At 36.5% G+C, this 17281-nt stretch overlaps 1 protein-coding gene across 1 annotated transcript in view; it reads left to right on the top strand.

The window, feature by feature from the left end:
- PDE11A (phosphodiesterase 11A) overlaps positions 1-17281 on the top strand; it is a 523355-nt gene that overhangs the window by 232997 nt on the left and 273077 nt on the right. Inside the window, exon 5 of the mRNA XM_001377248.4 lies at positions 1608-1672. Coding sequence (XP_001377285.1) covers positions 1608-1672 — 65 coding nt within the window. The remainder of the gene's footprint in view (positions 1-1607; positions 1673-17281) is intronic.

Below are 17281 nucleotides of genomic sequence, written 5' to 3'. Positions count from 1 at the left end.
AGAGAACATTGTGCCCAGTAACAGCAATCTTGGACAATGATTATCTGTGTAAACGCGGTGCCTCTCAGCAATGCAAAGATCTGGGACAATCCTGAAGGACTTATGATGGGGAATGCTAGCCACCTCCAGAGAAAGAACTGTTGAAGTGGTCTTTCGCCTCAGTGTGTCTGGTTTTATTTGGGGGTTTTAGTTATGTATAACTTTGCTCTTACAACAATGATCAACATGGAAGTGTGTTTTGCATGACAATAAAAAAATGGGGAAAAATGGTCTGTCTTGTCCCTCAGCCTCTCCAGTGTCTTCCTTCTGATCCTTCTAACGATTTATCATCTACCTACCTATCTATATCTACATATCTTGTTTGTACACAATTGTTTACATGTTGTTTTCCTCATTAGGCTGTGAACAACTTGAGTGAAGAAATGGTGTTCTGCCTTTCTTCATGTCCCCAGCCCTTAGCCAAGTACCTAGCATATAGTAAATGCTTTATAACTGTGTTAACTTGACTTTTCCTTTTTTCCTTTTTCTTTCCCATCCCACTTTTTCCTTTTACCTCAAATCACCCCACAATTTTTAGACCTCCTTTCTTTGTAATTCTTTAAAGTCATTGCAAAGAATTACCCCTCCTATAAATCAATTAGGAATTCATTAGCTACCTGGAGTAGTATCTTCCTGGGAGAAAGAGATGGAATTTGGTATGGGATCATCAGTATTTTAAAATTTATAATGGAATGATATGGGATTTTCCAGGATTAGGCAATGGTTGTCATTAATGTATTACTGTGTACTGTGACTTCCTAACAAGGATTCTTGGATCATCAGTATTAGCTGACTTAGTGGATAGCATGCAGAACTTGGAGTCAGAAAGACCTTAGTTCCAATTCTGCATCAGATGCTTACTAGACCATGGGGATCTCACTTAACCTCTTTGTTCCTCAATTTCTACATCTGTAAAATAAGGATAATGGTAGTGCCTACACACAGAACAGTTGTGAGAAGCAAATGCAAATAATAAATGCAAGGAGTAAACACTTTGCAAATTTCTATAATTATATAATGAGTGCTATATTCTTATTTTCATAGATTTAGAGATTGGAGAGACTTCAGAAGCTATCTAGTTCAACCTCTTGATTTTTCTGATAAGGAAGTGAGATGATTTGTCCAAGATTGAATAGTTAGTAAAGAAAAGATTTGAACACAGATCCTATGATTACAAAAGTGTCCTGTTTGGGGGGCTTCCTCGCCCTCCAGTGAAATGACTCATGAGTCTGTCCAGGGATAATAATGAGGAATGACTGAGTGGAAAGCAGGACATTAGAGGGGTGAATTTGAATTAGAATAAGCCACATTTTTGCCACAGTGCAGAATTTAATACTTTTATATTTGTAAAATTTATCAAGATTTTGATAGTGTGTTCCCTCTAAAGAATTGAGTTGAATGGATAAAATGAAAGGTTTCTTTCTTCTTCTCCCTTAAGATTTCCATCATCTACAATATTTGACAACTTTAGTAATTGTGAAAAATAGAAATGATAAATTTTCAGATTGAAAACTGTTGCCTGATTCATCAATTGGGTTGAATTTATCATCTTTTTTCCCCTATGGCAGGTGGTGAAGTTTACCAAATCCTTTGAATTGATGTCTCCTAAATGCAGTGCTGATACAGAGAACAGGTAGATCTTATGGCTTTCATGTTTCTCCTTTGTTGCTATATCCTATAGCGCATGCTTCCCAATACTAAAAATCTCTCTGAGGGTGCCATCTTTCAAAAATAACTGAGGTGACAATTTATCTAATTGCTCATATACATTTCAAGGCTATACCTAAGGATGATTTTTCTATGTACCTATAATCAGCTATTAGATTTTAGATTTTTAAGATTGAAAATCAGTATTTGATATTAATAAAATTTTGCTTTTTTAATACTAAACTTTATAATGTCTCCAAAGTAAACTTTAAAAGAATCTACTAGCTTTTAAGTAAGACACAGTTCTTATTTATGTATGTTTACTAGAAAATCTAATGGCAATCCCCCTTAACTTTCTCTTAGCCAACCACTTTTATTTTCTGTACCAAACCAGAGCTGCTAAACAAATATAGCAGACTCTCAATCATTCTGATGCTGATTATTTCATTTTGATGGCTAATTTCTGGCCTTTGATTCTCCTTCTTGCTGGTTAACCACTTTTGGTTAATCCCTGCCAAAACAGAACAGAAAGACAAAGACAGTGTTATCTTAATCAGTAAGTTTTGATATTTGCTATCATCTCTAATATAAGAATTGGTGTATGGTAGGAAAAGTTATAGCAGGGATACAGTGACATTTTTTTAAATTCTATTAATTTCTTCCTATTCTGCATGAATTTCCATGGATAAGCAGGAGATGACCACTGTAAAAAGGAATTATTTGAATTTCATCTATCCCTATCCTTTTCAATGGAGAAGCTATTGAATAGTGAACTCAACAAAATGCAAATGAGTAGAAAGAAAGAAAGAAAGAAAGAAAGAGAGAAAGAAAGAAAGAAAAGGCCTAAATAATTTGATTCAACAAATCAACCCTGGCATATAAAAACTGTTTATTATTGCCTATATCTATTAAAAAAACATGGCCTTACAGAAAAAGAGAATTCTTACTCCATTGTGAAGTAGAAAAGCCCCTTAATTGACATCCTTGCTAGAAGATCGGGTGCCAGAAGGGATTTTGGTAGAGGCACCCTTGAGGACAGTTGCAGCAGGATATATCCCCTAAGCCTAGTGGGGGAAGCCATCCCTTGTTTCCCTACTGGTTGAGAAAAATCAGAGGTTACAGTCTATTGGAAGAAGCTAACTAACCCATATCAGTCTTCACCCTTGATTACCTTTCCCATTGAGAACCCCCTTTCTTTATATGGTCTCTTCTCTTAGGTCATAAGATAGAGCTGAGCTCTGATACAGAACTAGCTAAACTGGTTTTCTGCTAAGTTTTTGCTTCTCTTGGACCACAGTTTTGACCACAGGGCTCTTTCTGATTGGTCAAGGGATCAAGGTTGAGGTTTGGTGGGGAAGCAGAAAAGATGTAACCCAACTGAATTGGGTTGTAGATGTCGCAAATAGAAATTCCCATTTCCCTCGTATCCCAGAATATTGTCTTAACTAACACCACTTCACAATAACATTATGAATATATCATAACTGAATCCCATCATAAAATTCTTTTGTGGTGCTAGCCAGTCCTGGTCATGCATTTCCCATCCCATTTAACTGGTGGTCCTTTGGGAGCCCCTAAATACTTAAGCTAATCATAGAGTAGTTACTGGATGACTTCGGGGAAACATTAATACATCACAAGGGATTGTTCTATGTGGCTTCATCTTGTACCCCATCTTCCCTCCTCCCCACACAGCTTTGGTTCTTTTTAGATTCTAGAGAAAATGAAACTGGTACTGCAAGGAACTAGCTACTTCCTTCCAGGGCCCATGCAGTAGCTATCTACTGAGGACAGAGAAAATCATGGGAATATGATGAGGATGATTCTATGCATGGGTAAACATTTATTAATGTTCCCTGTGTGTAAATACTATGGGTGGCTAGGTGGAACGATGGATAGAGCTCTAGGTCTGAAATCAGGAAGATCTGAATTCAAATCCAGCCTGAATTCAAATCCAGACTCAGATACTTGCTAGCTGTGTAATCCCAGACAAGTCACTTAATCTTATTTGCCTCAGATTCCTCATCTTCAAAATGAGCTGGAGAAGGAAATGGCAAACTATTCTAGAATCTTTGCCAAGACCATCCCAAAATGAGTCGTGAAGTATTGGACCTGACTGAAGTTCTAAGGCTAGAGATACACATGGAAAAGTCAGACAATCTCAGAGAGAGCTCACATTCCAATAGAGGAGGCAACACAGATGATGGGTTTCAATTGCAAATCAAAAAGGCTTCATGATCCTTAGGGTGCAGTGTCAAAGCAGATGGTAATGCCTCTTCTTTAATGCCATTACCACTGATAAAATCAAATCAATTTGTGATGTCGGAGCCATTTGACCAAGCGAAGGACTTTGGTGACAAGAGACTTATATAGATTCAGATATATATATATATATATATGTATATATATATATATATATATTCCCTCCTTTCCAAGTTTCCTGGGTCATTTTAGCTCCTCCTACCCACTGTCAGAAAGCTTTTGGGAGGAGGGAATTCAATTTATTTTTTAAAAAATTTAGTGCCTACTTTTTTGCCAGGTATTGTGTAAGATGCTTTTATTTTATTGGGGGTGGGGGCACAAAGGGAAGAGCAGAAATTGTCTTTTGCCTCTTTTTGTATCTCCAGCCCTTAGCACAGTACCTAGCATATAACAGCCACTTAATAATGTATATTGATATTGATATTGATATTAGTAGGGATATATGATAGGGTCTGGATGTATATAGGGTCCTTGGATCTGTTTTGGATTAAAGAACTTCCAGATGAAGAAACTCCCATTACTGTTGTGTTTTGCCATGCTGCTTCTCCAGGACCAATAAGTAAATACAAACTTTATACAAATAATGTAAAGTTGAGAGCTGAAGTAGCTAGATGGTGAAGTGGATATAGCACTGGGCTTGGAGTCAGGAACACTCAACTTCCCGAGTTCAAATCCAGCCTCAACAATTACTAGCTGTATGATCCTGGGCAAGTCACTGAACCCTATTTGCCTCAGTTTCCTCACTTGTAAAATGAGCTAGAGAATGAAATGCAAACCATTCTATGCCAAGAAAACCTCAAATGGGGAAGTGAATAGTCAGACACAATTGAAACAACTGAAAACAATAACATTGAGAGCTGGAAGGAACATTTTAGTTTAAACTAGCCATCTAGTTTAATCCCTTTGTTTTATGCATAAGGAAACTCAGGGCACTCACTTGTCCAAGGTCACACAGCTAGTAAGTGGCAGAGCCAAGCTTTTAACCTAGGTTTTCTGACTCCAAATTTAAGATACTTTCCATTACACCACACTGCTGAAAACTCTTACTCTTAGGGTTACTTTCCATTATTTGCTATCTGGAAAGTGGCACTCAAATTCTGCTTTGAAAAAAGCTAAGGACTCTGTATTGGACTTGAGAACAATATCAATTTCTGATATAATCCAGCTATGCGAGCCAGGAATCCAGACATACATATTTTGAACAAAATCCAGCCAGTCAGGGCAGCTAGTAGGTGCAATGGATAAAGTGCCAGTCCTGGAGTCAGGATGAATCATCTTTATCAGTTCAAATCTGGTCTGAGACACTTATGAGCTGTGTGATCCCAGGCAAGTCACTTAACCTTGTTTGCCTCAGTTCCCTCTTGTATTTGAGGGGTTGTTTATTTGTATTAGAGGGGTAAGACTTTCAGTATAGAGAGGGGGAAAAGAGGAGAACCCCCCCTTCTCAAAGCGGGGTTCAGGGAAGACAGTTTAAGGTTGGCTCAGAGAGAAGAGAGGGGGGTTGAAAATTTCCCCCTTCTTTCTTCCCTCCTTAGCTAAGGCTGCTCTCCCAGATTCATTCTTGTCCTTCTTGTCCCCCCTCCACTACTCGAGACCAAAGGGTCTCCCCTTGATCTGTTCACTCACACACAGGTTGGAGAAAAGATAACTATTTTGATATCAATTTAACTCAATCAGGATAATAAAAAGGGAAATTTAGAAGGGAAAGAATGGGAGAGGAAAGTGGGGAAAAGGGGGTTCCTGTCTCTATCTAAAACCCTTTTCCCTCTCTTCTTGAGTTTTGGGGAAAATCAGGCCTTGGCAGCCTGATCTCCCTGAGAGAAAGGCAGGTTGACGCACCCTGGGTTTGGCCCCTTGGCCACAGTTCAAACTCAGGGCAACAGGAGCTGAAGTAAAGTTGGTCAGAGATTTAAAATGTCTTTCTTAAGTTTCCTCTTCAATAGTCTTTTCAATTGGGAAATGCTGGGGAAAATATTTCCAGTCACCAGCAGGAAAAGTCGGTAGCCCTCAGGAGAAAGTCTTTTTCAACCTTCTCTCTTCAGCTTCTCCAGACTGAGAGCCCAACTCCTCTCCCAGCCAGAATCTTCTCCTCCTCAAGATTCCAACCCTTGGGACCCCTCCCCCATCAAGGTGATCAATTTCACACACTCTTCAGCCTAGCACTTTTTCTTTAGTGCCAGCCTCTGTCACATTCTTCTGCAAAATAAACTGGAGAAGGAGATAGAAATTCATTCCAATGTCTTTGCCAAAACAATTCCAAATTAAACCACAAAGATTCAGATGAAACTGAAACACCTGAACAACACCTACACCTCAGAAATCAGCAAAAGTTACATCAAAGCTTCATTTATTGTTTTGTTGAAATCCTAGACTGAAGAAAAGGATGGGGAAATGTTAATAAAGCAAATTAAACTCAAAAGTATATCATTGACATATTTTTTGCCCCCAGAGATCTGACTGTTAAAAACATTTGCCAGCAAACCACTGAGAAAGAAAAAGGGAGACAAGGAAAGAAAAAAGTCATAGCATGGAAAATGCATTATTATAAAAGGTTAATGTAATTTCTTTTTAAAAGCAAGTCAAAATATATTAATGCATAATTTAAAATATCTTATACTTGAGGGACATGGAACGCATATTCTGGGTACCTACTAAGAGATGACTTCTGTTTTATATATAAATTTGTAAGTTAAAATTTCTGATGTATGCAAACCTCATTCCCCAAATGATAGTAAAAAATTCATAGAAGGACTGAAATCCACAAACGTTCTTTCTTTCTCTATGCTTATACCCTCAGAGGGAACTATTGTGCAGACAGAGTGTACACATGACTAAAAAAACATCCAGATCTATCCTTACTCACTTATTCCTTCATCAGATAAAAGTCGGTGTCCTCATACACATTCAGGACTGTCCATACAGGGGAGCTGGGCACAATAATTTCATTTCTGTCATTGTTGTTACACCAGTTAGTAATCTTCTCCAAAATAAAAATGAGTTCTTAATTCTTTTACAACATTTCATTTAAAAATATCAATTTCAGCCAAATTCCTCATTTAAGTGAGTCAGTGTTTCTTCCAATTTCTGGTGACCTCCCCCAACCCCCATTCCCAACCCCGCACTGAAGATCCAATTAGTCACTGACTACTCAGATAAGAATCTTGGATGGTCAGTGATGGAGCCATCTCTGTCAAAATGAGCAGTGGTTATATGTAGGAGGATAAGAAAGATATTTTAAACTTGGAGCAGTATATTCCACACCCCCTCCCCCCGGGTTAATAAGAGTAACCTGGGTAGCTACTGCAATTGGGAAGGTGTTCCTGGCCTCTTGTGGGATGTGGCATAACCCCCAAGGGGTTTGTGATCCTCTAATCAGGGAATTGGGTGATAGGTCGCATACCCCAGGTGGTCAATCATAACTTAACTCTAGTACAATATTTCCCCATCCCCCTTGTCCTGATGCTGGCCTTATGTCACTGTGATAGCTCCCAACTTTTCACCTTTTTTCGACCCAGAGAGAACCCCATGGGGTGACTATAATCTAAATCTGACCAATGCATTAAATAGGCATAATTCTCCCCTCCTTCTGCAGCTATTGCATCCACACCCTGCCTTCTTGATTACCCCAGTACTTAAACAAGAGCTCTTGTTCCCATTTTACTTCCTTCCTGGCTATGATAGAAACAGATTCTCCAAGGTAGACTTTGAGGTTCTGGGACAGTGGCCTTTAAGATTTCTGTCCCCTTCCTATTTTTCACTCTTTTCCCAGACAGAATGAGTTGCTCAGAATGGATAGGTACTAATTGGTTGTAAGCCATATTGCTGATCTCATTACATTATTATTCCCCTAAGCCCCCTCATCTTCTGAGCATCCTTTTTTCCTCATAGGCTGCCACCATCCTAGTTATGCATATTCCAAACATAGTATCTTGGTTGAGTACTTACTTTCATTCACAGCATCCGTCCAGTTAGTTGCCAAGTTTTATTGCTTCTACCTTTATAACATCTCTCAAATATGTTTCCTTCTCTCTCCTGAAAGGGTCACTGCCCTAGTTCAGACTCTCATCAGTTCTTGCCTGGATTATTGCTATAGTATCCCAATTGGTCTTCATGCCTCAGGTCTTCTGATTCTAATCCATTCTCCAATAGAGCTAAGTATTTTGTCCCAGAGATTAGGTCTGATCATGTGAATGCTATACTCAATAAACCCCAGTGGCTTTCTGTCAACTCAAAGATCATATGCTTTTTAAATGTCTATTCTTGTACAAGGTGTATGTGTGTGTGTGTGTGTGTGTGTGTGTGTGTATGTATGTGGAGAGAGAGAGACAGACAGAGAGAGAGAGACAGAGACAGAGACAGAGAGACAGAGAAAGAGACAGAAGCAGAGACAGAGGCAGAGAGAGAGAAAGAGAGAGAGAGAACTACTGCTGGCCATTGTTGTTATTTAATTATTTCAATTGTGTCTGACTCTTCGTGACCCACTTTGGGTTTGTTTTTTTTTTTGGCAAAGATACTGGAGTGGTCTGCCATTTCCTTCTCCAGCTCATTTTACAGATGAGGAACTGAGGAATTTATGCTAGAGCTGCATAATCAAACAAGTTTGGAGATCTTTATCCTAATGGACATAGAAACACCCCACTCAGCATAACTGAATCTAAGAGATTTTTGCTGTTCTCATTCTTTCTTATGTAGAGGCAGAACAGGTATGGCATTCTGACTAGAGGGCTAGGATTCAAGAGAGACCCTACCACAGATGGTACAATCACTTACCATCCAAGACTTCTGTCTGAATAGTCAGGGACTAATTGGCAGATAAAAGAGGAAATGGATCCTCAGTGCCTAGAAGAGGACAACACTGGGACTGGGAGGGTTTTTTTTGGGGGGGTCACTAGAAATTGGAAGAAACAAAACCAGTGACCCACTTAGATCAGGAAGTTGCTTAAATTGATTTTTAAAAATGAACTGTTGAAAAAGAATAAAGAACTTGTTTTTATTTTGGAAAAAATGAATAATTGGTGTAAAAACAATGACAGAAATGAAACCAATCTCTGGTACTTACTATCCATGGAACCCTGGATGAGTCCCTTCACCTTTATGAGCTTTGGGGCACCTTCCTAGGACTTGTTTACTAAATCATAGATGTTTGCATTTGTGTAGAGTCCCTACTTTGTAATTCCATAAATTGACTGAAATTATAGATCCTTCCTGTTACTTGATAGAGTACAGTGCTAAAATAGCAGAAAGAAAAGAATGATGCCATATCTTTTAGTACAAAGATCACCACTTAAGTCAGTTCCAACGTGTGTGGTTGTAGATTGAAGGACCAAGGTAAGTTTAATTTATGTAAATAAGGAAGTTAGGACTCTCTAATTGCATCTCTAGAGCTAGTTAAGAAGCCCAGGGAATACAGTGCTAAATTCAGACTTAATAAGACCAGATTTTAAGCCAGTGTCAGATGCTTCCCATCTATGTGATGCTGGGCAACTCACTTCACTTCTATTTTCCTCATCTGTGACAAAGGACTAATAACAGAACCTAGGTTCCATGGTTGTGAAGATAAAATAAAATACCATCTGTAAAATGCTTTGCAAAGTTTAAGCCCCTCTATAAATGTTTACACTTGATGTTTGATTGTTTTAACAATCATTGAATTAATAGGCTTAGCAAAAATAATTGGGCCATTACATGGATATATGTCCAGCAGTCACAAGGAGACAAATATATTATATATGTCACCTATAAGGTGCTATGAGGCACAACACAACAATTGTTCCACACTGAGGCTCATTAATTCTCTGGAACTGTGGTCATTTGATAGGTAAGAATCCAATATGTCTGAAATGTTTGCATAAAATAATAACACTGAAAGTTTCATGTCTTGGTACATATTGTGATTAGCATTTTCTTCAATTGGTTGTCAAGTGCCTCCATAACAACTCACTTTAGATTTTAGCTCTGGAACTCATCTCCTCGAGCACTGCATCAAATCATCCTATACAATTCACATTCCAAATTCTGGTTCCTCATCCCACTCTGCCTCTTCTCACATATTTCCATTTTATCCTAGGGACAATACCCCCTACAATTTTTGCCTAACCCTAAATCCTTTGGGGGAACTGTATAACTTTGGATACAACTGAAAATTTTGGTAACTACCTCTATTTAGCACTTTTAGTAGTTTTACAATATAAAAATAAAATAATTCATATTTATTTAGAATTTCAAGGTTTTTCAAAGAACTTATGAGTGTAATTTGATTTCCTATAGCTGGGAACTAGATGTAAGTTTTGAGTCATTATTTTCAATCAGCATATAGAAATTAGTCATTTTCAATGTACAAGATTCATGTAGTTGCTTTGCCTTTTTATAAATTGCAATATAAATAACGACTTCACATAGTGAAAAGATTTGGTCATCATGATACATCTTTTTCTTATCTTGACAAAGTTAGGTAAGCTGGGAGCTAGGAATAAAGGCTTAGGCATAAAAGTACAACAATAGTGTACTTTGCTTCATCTGTAAGGTTCCTGAAATAAAGCCTAAAAAATGTTTTAAATTTACTTCAACCTAGCTTTAGAAAAGTCTTATCGATGCCTTTATATTTTTATATCACATTGAATGTCCTCAACCATCCCTTGTAATAATGAAAAACAATCAGGCAAAACTAATCAATAAAAAGCAGCATCTGCCTGCATCTGAAACATCTAGGATCTATGGTACATCATTTCCCACTCCAGTACAGAGGAGAGATTTTATCAACTCTTCCTTGGAATTACTGAGTCATTGCATTTCATCTGAGTTCAGTTACTCTTTTTGTGCTATTTTTATTTGCACTATTCTAGTATTTGTGTATATTTTTCTCCTGGTTCTGCTGTCTACACTCTGTATCAGTCCAAACAAGCCTTCTCATGTTTCTCTGAAATTTTTATGGCAATTATTTTTATATCACAATAATATTGTTACATTCATACATCACAATTTATTCACCAATTTTTAATCAGTGATAACAGCTTTGTTCCCAGTTGCTGTTATTGTTTTTACCACAAAAAGTGTGGCCATAAGTATTTTAATACATTTAGAACCATCCATTTTAATATATTTAGAACCATCCTTTTTTTGGTCTTTGATATCATTTGAGTACACATCCACTAGTAGAATTGTTGGATAAAAGGTGTGAAGAGTTTACTAGCTTTTCTTACATAATTCCAGATTACTTTCTGCCAGACTTCCCACAATCTCTCCTTCATAATTTTACCTTTTATCATCTTTGTCAATTTGACAAATGAGATGAAAGCTCAAAGTTGTTTAATTTCCATTTTTTTTATTTTTAGGGATTAGGAATATTTTCCCATATGATTTCTCCTAAATAGGTTTTGTTAAGTCTAGTTTTCATAAGTCCAGTTCATAACAGATGACTGAAATTAATTATAGCCAAATCTTGAGTTATGTTGGTTATAGACAGTCATAGCCACAGAGAAGGGCTCTGCCATAAATAACTCCACTTATACTAATGAAAAGAAAAAGTCAGCCTTTTTTAAAAAATGTAAAAATCTGACAGTCTTGGCAATATACTACTCCTTTCCCTCCAAAATCATTCTTTTGACCATTGTAGAGTTCATTTTTTGTCTTCTGATTCATTTGAAGTGCTGAAAGAGCCATAATTTCAAAATTAAATAACCTAAAGCCCTAGGTTGCCCTTAGAAAACTCTGCAATCATTTTAAAAGGTCAGGTTTTCTTCAAAGAGAAATTAAAAGTACTTTCTGCCTTTGAACTCTGACATTCTAAGATAGGTGTCTCCCTCGCTCTATTTATGGTCTCTAAGTTAATGTAAAATGTATTTATTTCAAGAGACCTTTGCTAGATTGTCAAATAATTTCTACCCTTTGGAAGAGGACTCCTTTAGTCAATTTGATAGAGTTTAAAAAATGAAGATGAGTAGGTCAAGCATTTACACCACCTACAATCACAGGGGAGACAATTGAAACAAGCCTTGAGTGTACAAATTATGGCTTGCTTTCTATATACAGTAAATCTTCCTTATAACCTTTTCTTAGTTAACATTTTTTTTTCTGTAGATAATGTGTTTTAGACAGCTTGGTCCTCTGGAAAACATTACAGAGTCTAACTAATATTTCTTTTCAAAATTTTCTCATTACTTCATGCATCAAAGTCTTAAACTTATCCACTTCTGAGGTCCTAGTTTGGTGAGTGCAGATTCTATGGCTGTAGAATTGTTAGAGATTTTCACAAGCTTAAAGCTGGTTCATCTCTGCTTACCTCATACTTATCTATCCCTCACACACAAGACCTAACATTTTTTCATTGCCAACCTTACCCCAACCCTCAGTCAAACCCAGTTCATTGGTTATTTCCATTCTTCTCTCTTTTGCCATCATCCCTTTAGATCTTTCTCGATGTACTTACTTATCTATCATTCCTAGGTACCACTTTTAAGCCCATAACCTTGAGACTTGGTTGGAAAATTCATTGACCCTAACCTAAGTATAGCAAACTTCTCAGCCTTCTTTCTGCTATAATCTTTAATAACTACCTCTACTTTCCTATCTGACCAACATCTCTTAAATGATAGTATGAATCATGAATTTTTTAAATATTAAAAAGTTAAATGTTACTTGTGGAAATTTATGCATACTTTTAGTAGAAATGTAACATTTATTCCTTTAGAAACCAGTTGGCCAGATTCCCTTTGTTCTATTACTTACTGTCCAGGTTTAAGTTGGGTGATTTTGGAAGTTGTGCTTTTAGACTCAGTGATTCTGAGGTTGAAAGACACTAAGACAGCTAAATAGATGCTTATATTTTGGTAGTTTTCAGAATATAATAATCTACTAGAACCTGGATACTGTTCTATAACTGTTAGGATGTTGCCAGGGAGACTGTTATAAGTGGGAGGGGCCTATGCAAATCAGGTGTCTACCCTATAGCATCAATATGGTGAAACACAGAGAGCATGGGAGCCACCATTTTGCCTAAAGTGGGGTGAACTAGCCCAAGCTGAAAATGGAAAAAGTCAAAGCTTTTAGTTGGTAGAGGAAGGGGAGTCGGGAGAGACTGTCTTAAATAAATAATGTTTTAAAGTTAAAATAATCTACTAGAAAAGAATAGTTTATGGAATATTTTAAAATCTTTCTTCCTTGTTAACGGTTGATAATAATATTAGAAAAAGTTCAATATGTCCTTTGTGTTAAGATAAAATAAAGACCATGTACAAAATGCTGTGAATTTAGTATCAGAAGGACCAATCAAATTTTGTTTGATGAACACAGACTCAGTCTTGTGCTGCCACATGTACTTGCCTCCATTTTCTTGTTTTCTCTTATTCATCAATGGGAAACTAGAATATATAAATCATCTATTGTTTCATATATACAAGTGGATAGAACTAATCAACATTTTTGTCATTTTAAATGTCAGTCTTGCTATGTGATTGGCTCCACTATCTTTGCTCGTTTGTGTAAACAAAGGATAGAAATTATCTACTTCCTTATTTCTAATTATATATTCCCTATTTTCTAATAATAAATATTGTCCATTTCTTAGATGACAAATATAATTTCTATTTTATGATACATTTATTAAATTTATTTTATATGTGTATATAGTACACATGATATATTTATATAATATACAGTATTTTTATTTCTATTATATTTATATATTAAATCTGTTGTTTGTTAATATAGCATTAATATTTTAACAATATGATGTTCCCACATTTATCAACATACGATTTTATTTATTATATTAAATACATAATTTATTTTATAATAAATAAAATTTTAAAATAATTTCTTGTGCACAAGTCATCATTGGCAATATTAAAAGTTTTCTTAATCTCTGTCTCTTAAGAGGCAGAGGAACAAAAACATTCCTCAGTAAGAGTTGGTTAATGGACTCTTCTGTGCTTAGTGATGAATATTCCATTACCTAGGAGACAAAGTGGATTACCTAGGAGAAAATGATAGTTGGAAGGGACTTTTGTCTCTGGGTTCCCAGGGGAGAGGAGCAGGCTTTGTGTCACAAGTTTCAGTGAGTGGCAGTTTTTGACTAATTGACATTTGGAGATAGAGAAAGTGGATTTTAAGGCCTTAACAGCCTATAAGGATCAATGCTTATTGATTAGCTTGGGTGGATAGGTAGTTAGACAGTGAATAATTTATTAGATAGTCTGTGTAGAGAAGTTTAGGCCTGGCCCTGGCCCTGGCAGAAGAAATTGCCCTCAAAAGCTGATAGATTTAGGGTTTTTTAGAAATTTTTAGTTAGGATTGGGATCTTAGGTGTAGTTATACACTATTAGGAGATTACTCTCACTTTCCTCCTGTATAAATGGAAATTTTGAGCTCTCCATTTATACACTCCTTTCCATTTCCTATCTGAATTTTCCTAAAAATTGTATTTTGTGTTTATCAAACTGCTCTCCTGACCTTTGTTCAAACTCCTACCAAAATTTTAACCCTTCACAGAAATATGCAATCGGCCAATGATATCAAACCCAAATAGAGAAAGGGCTCACTAAAATATTCATAACTATCCCTGTGGGTCACATATTAACTTAGTTTTGAAATGTTATATTATTTATGTTTTGTTGTATTTTTATCTTATCTTATTAGATATTTCCTAATTACATTTTAATTTGGTTTGAATTATGCCGGGAGTGTTGACAGCATATAGTCTGAGGCCATGTGTTTCATACCTCTACTGTAGACACCCAGCATGCATTGACATAATTGACACCCAGCATGCATTTCTCCACTTCCCTTTGGGCAAGAGTCATTGAGTGATGTGACTACAGACTTAGCTTTGCTCAATGATACTCAATATCAAGGGCTGTAGAAAACAGGAAAAATATGATCAAAATGTTAGAGATCTAGAGTCAGGAAGGCCTGGGTCTAATTCCTTTTTCTGATACTTGTTAATTGTGTGATCTCTTTAAGCTTCAATTTCCTCATTTGTAAGATGAGGATATTGTACTTTTGTTTTGTTTAGTCATTTCAGTCATGTCTGAACTTTCAATACCCCATTTGGAGTTTTCTAGGTTAAGATACTTGGAGTGGTTTTCCATTTCCTTCTCCAGTCTATTTTTCAGATGAGGAAACTTAGGCAAAGAAGATTAATTTTGGGTCACAGAATAATAAATGTCTTAGGTCAGGTTTGAGCTCAGAAAGATGAGTATTCCTGACTTTGCACTCTATTCACTGCTCTGCCTATGAGGAAATTGTAGTAGATATCTATCAATGTCCTTCCCAACTCTAAATCTATGAAGTGATTATCCTGTATCTTATGCAATGTTCTTTGTATATGGTGAGGTCCTCCAGATTGTCCTGTTTAGGCATATTATGCTGATTGCATCAAGCCCAGCAATACTACAGTAGCACTTCACCATAATCCATGACCACCTCAGAAAAGAGCAGCCTAACAACCTATGTAGGAATAACCAAATGGATGATGAATGCCTCTATTAAAACAATAATACATGGTACTCTCCAGCACCATGGACAGTCCACTGAGCTAGTTCGTTAGTAATTGTGTCTGGACAGGTATTACGGATGGAAAATAATCTTGGCCTAACAGAGGATAGCTAGTATTTACATAGTATTTTACAAATATCTCATTCTCTCTGCAAAACCACCTTGGGATATACCTGATAGTTTCCCTGTTTTATAGGTGAAAGAACTGAGGCAAACAGAAGTTAAGTGACTTGCTTAGGGTCACACAGCTACTCAATACCCTTGGCTCAGTTTCAACTCAGGTCTTTGGGACTCCAGATTCAGCACTCCATCCATTGTACCAACTAGCTGCCTCTTAAAACAAGATGAAGAGAAAAGGCTGGATTGCATTTGGGAAATTGTACAGGTCAAGATACATGTTTGTAATAAATGTCTTCCAATGATTATACATAGTTGAATGATGGAATATCCCAAAGAAATAGAGATAGATGTCATCCACAATACAATGAGGAGGCATATGGTAGCTGTGAATAAACTATAACATATATCAATTGAAGAGTGAAAAGGCAACACTTCATAAAGGATACTGCCAGAGAAATTTTTGACCTGAGAAGGAAATGATTCAATCACATTGGGCAACTAAAGGATTACCAGTGCACAGTCTCCATGTCAACAGATCTAAAGGAAAATGTCTACACTTTGGGCAGACATTATGTGGAAGATTTATGGAAGAATATAGATAAGAGTTGAAAAGTACAAGAAGGCTCATGTTGTTTGCTATCTGCATCCTTTAATGAAGATGTTTCCTCATGGATGAGATCACAGATCCATACAATTCTCAAAGAATTCTTAAACTTTGATAACAATAAGCCACATTCTTCCAAGTTAAAAGATATTTCTTAGGAATAAGCCTAGTACTTTGGAGACATGCAGTAACCCTTTCATGCCACCCACAAACTATCCCTTTATTACTGACTCATGGAATTTGTCATATGTACATATGTATTCACATGCCATCTAAGCAAAATATCACAGAATAATGAGAAGTGCATATAGGTCTGTCACATACATGATGTAAAAAATAATATAGAAAAACCATGTTTTAAAGTACTTCTTTATACTCTGCTTATCTTTGAGGTCAGATAATGTTCCCTGAGTACATAATCACATCTAACATATTAGATCACAGATCATAAGATATCTTTAAGAAACGAGGTGCCATAGTGGGTAGAATGTGGGACAGTGATGAAGATCTGAGTTTGAAACCAACCTCAGATATTTACTAGCTATGTGACCCTAGACAAGTAATTTGATTTGCATGAACTAAATTTCCTCATCTGTAATATGAGGATGATGATAGCACCTACCTCATGGAGTTGTTGCAAGTATCAGAAATATCAAAAATATGATAAACTTTATAAAGCACTTTATAAAAGATAATTGATAATTTTATGTTATGGAGATTAGCCCTACATGAAACATTAACATTTTAATGAGATTCTTCTTTAATTTGAATGAGTGTTTAGAATACGATAAATCCATAAGATACAAACATGTATTGGGTTATACTTTAAAATTACTCCTGACCAGGACCAAATAGCATGTGAAATCTCAGTTGAATTCCTGCTCTCTCTTTATAGACTTTTTTAAAGCATGGTGGTGAGCCAAATGTTTTAGGTCATTTAAAATGACCAGGATTCACCTTCTGGTCATTCTTTCTATAGCTGGGTCAGTTGTTTTTGTAGCTCTGACATTTCCTTGCCCAAAGAAATGCTTTCTCTATGATTCTTCACAACAGGCCACTGGGCTTGCAACCCAGAAGTGTTTCCTCTTGAGCTCATGGTTTGTCACCATTTCTGAAAGT

This window comes from Monodelphis domestica, chromosome 4 (assembly GCF_027887165.1).
Source record: "Monodelphis domestica isolate mMonDom1 chromosome 4, mMonDom1.pri, whole genome shotgun sequence".
Lineage (NCBI taxonomy): Eukaryota > Metazoa > Chordata > Mammalia > Didelphimorphia > Didelphidae > Monodelphis > Monodelphis domestica.
Note: the sequence above shows the minus strand (reverse complement) of the source record. Positions and strands in the feature narration are given on the sequence as shown.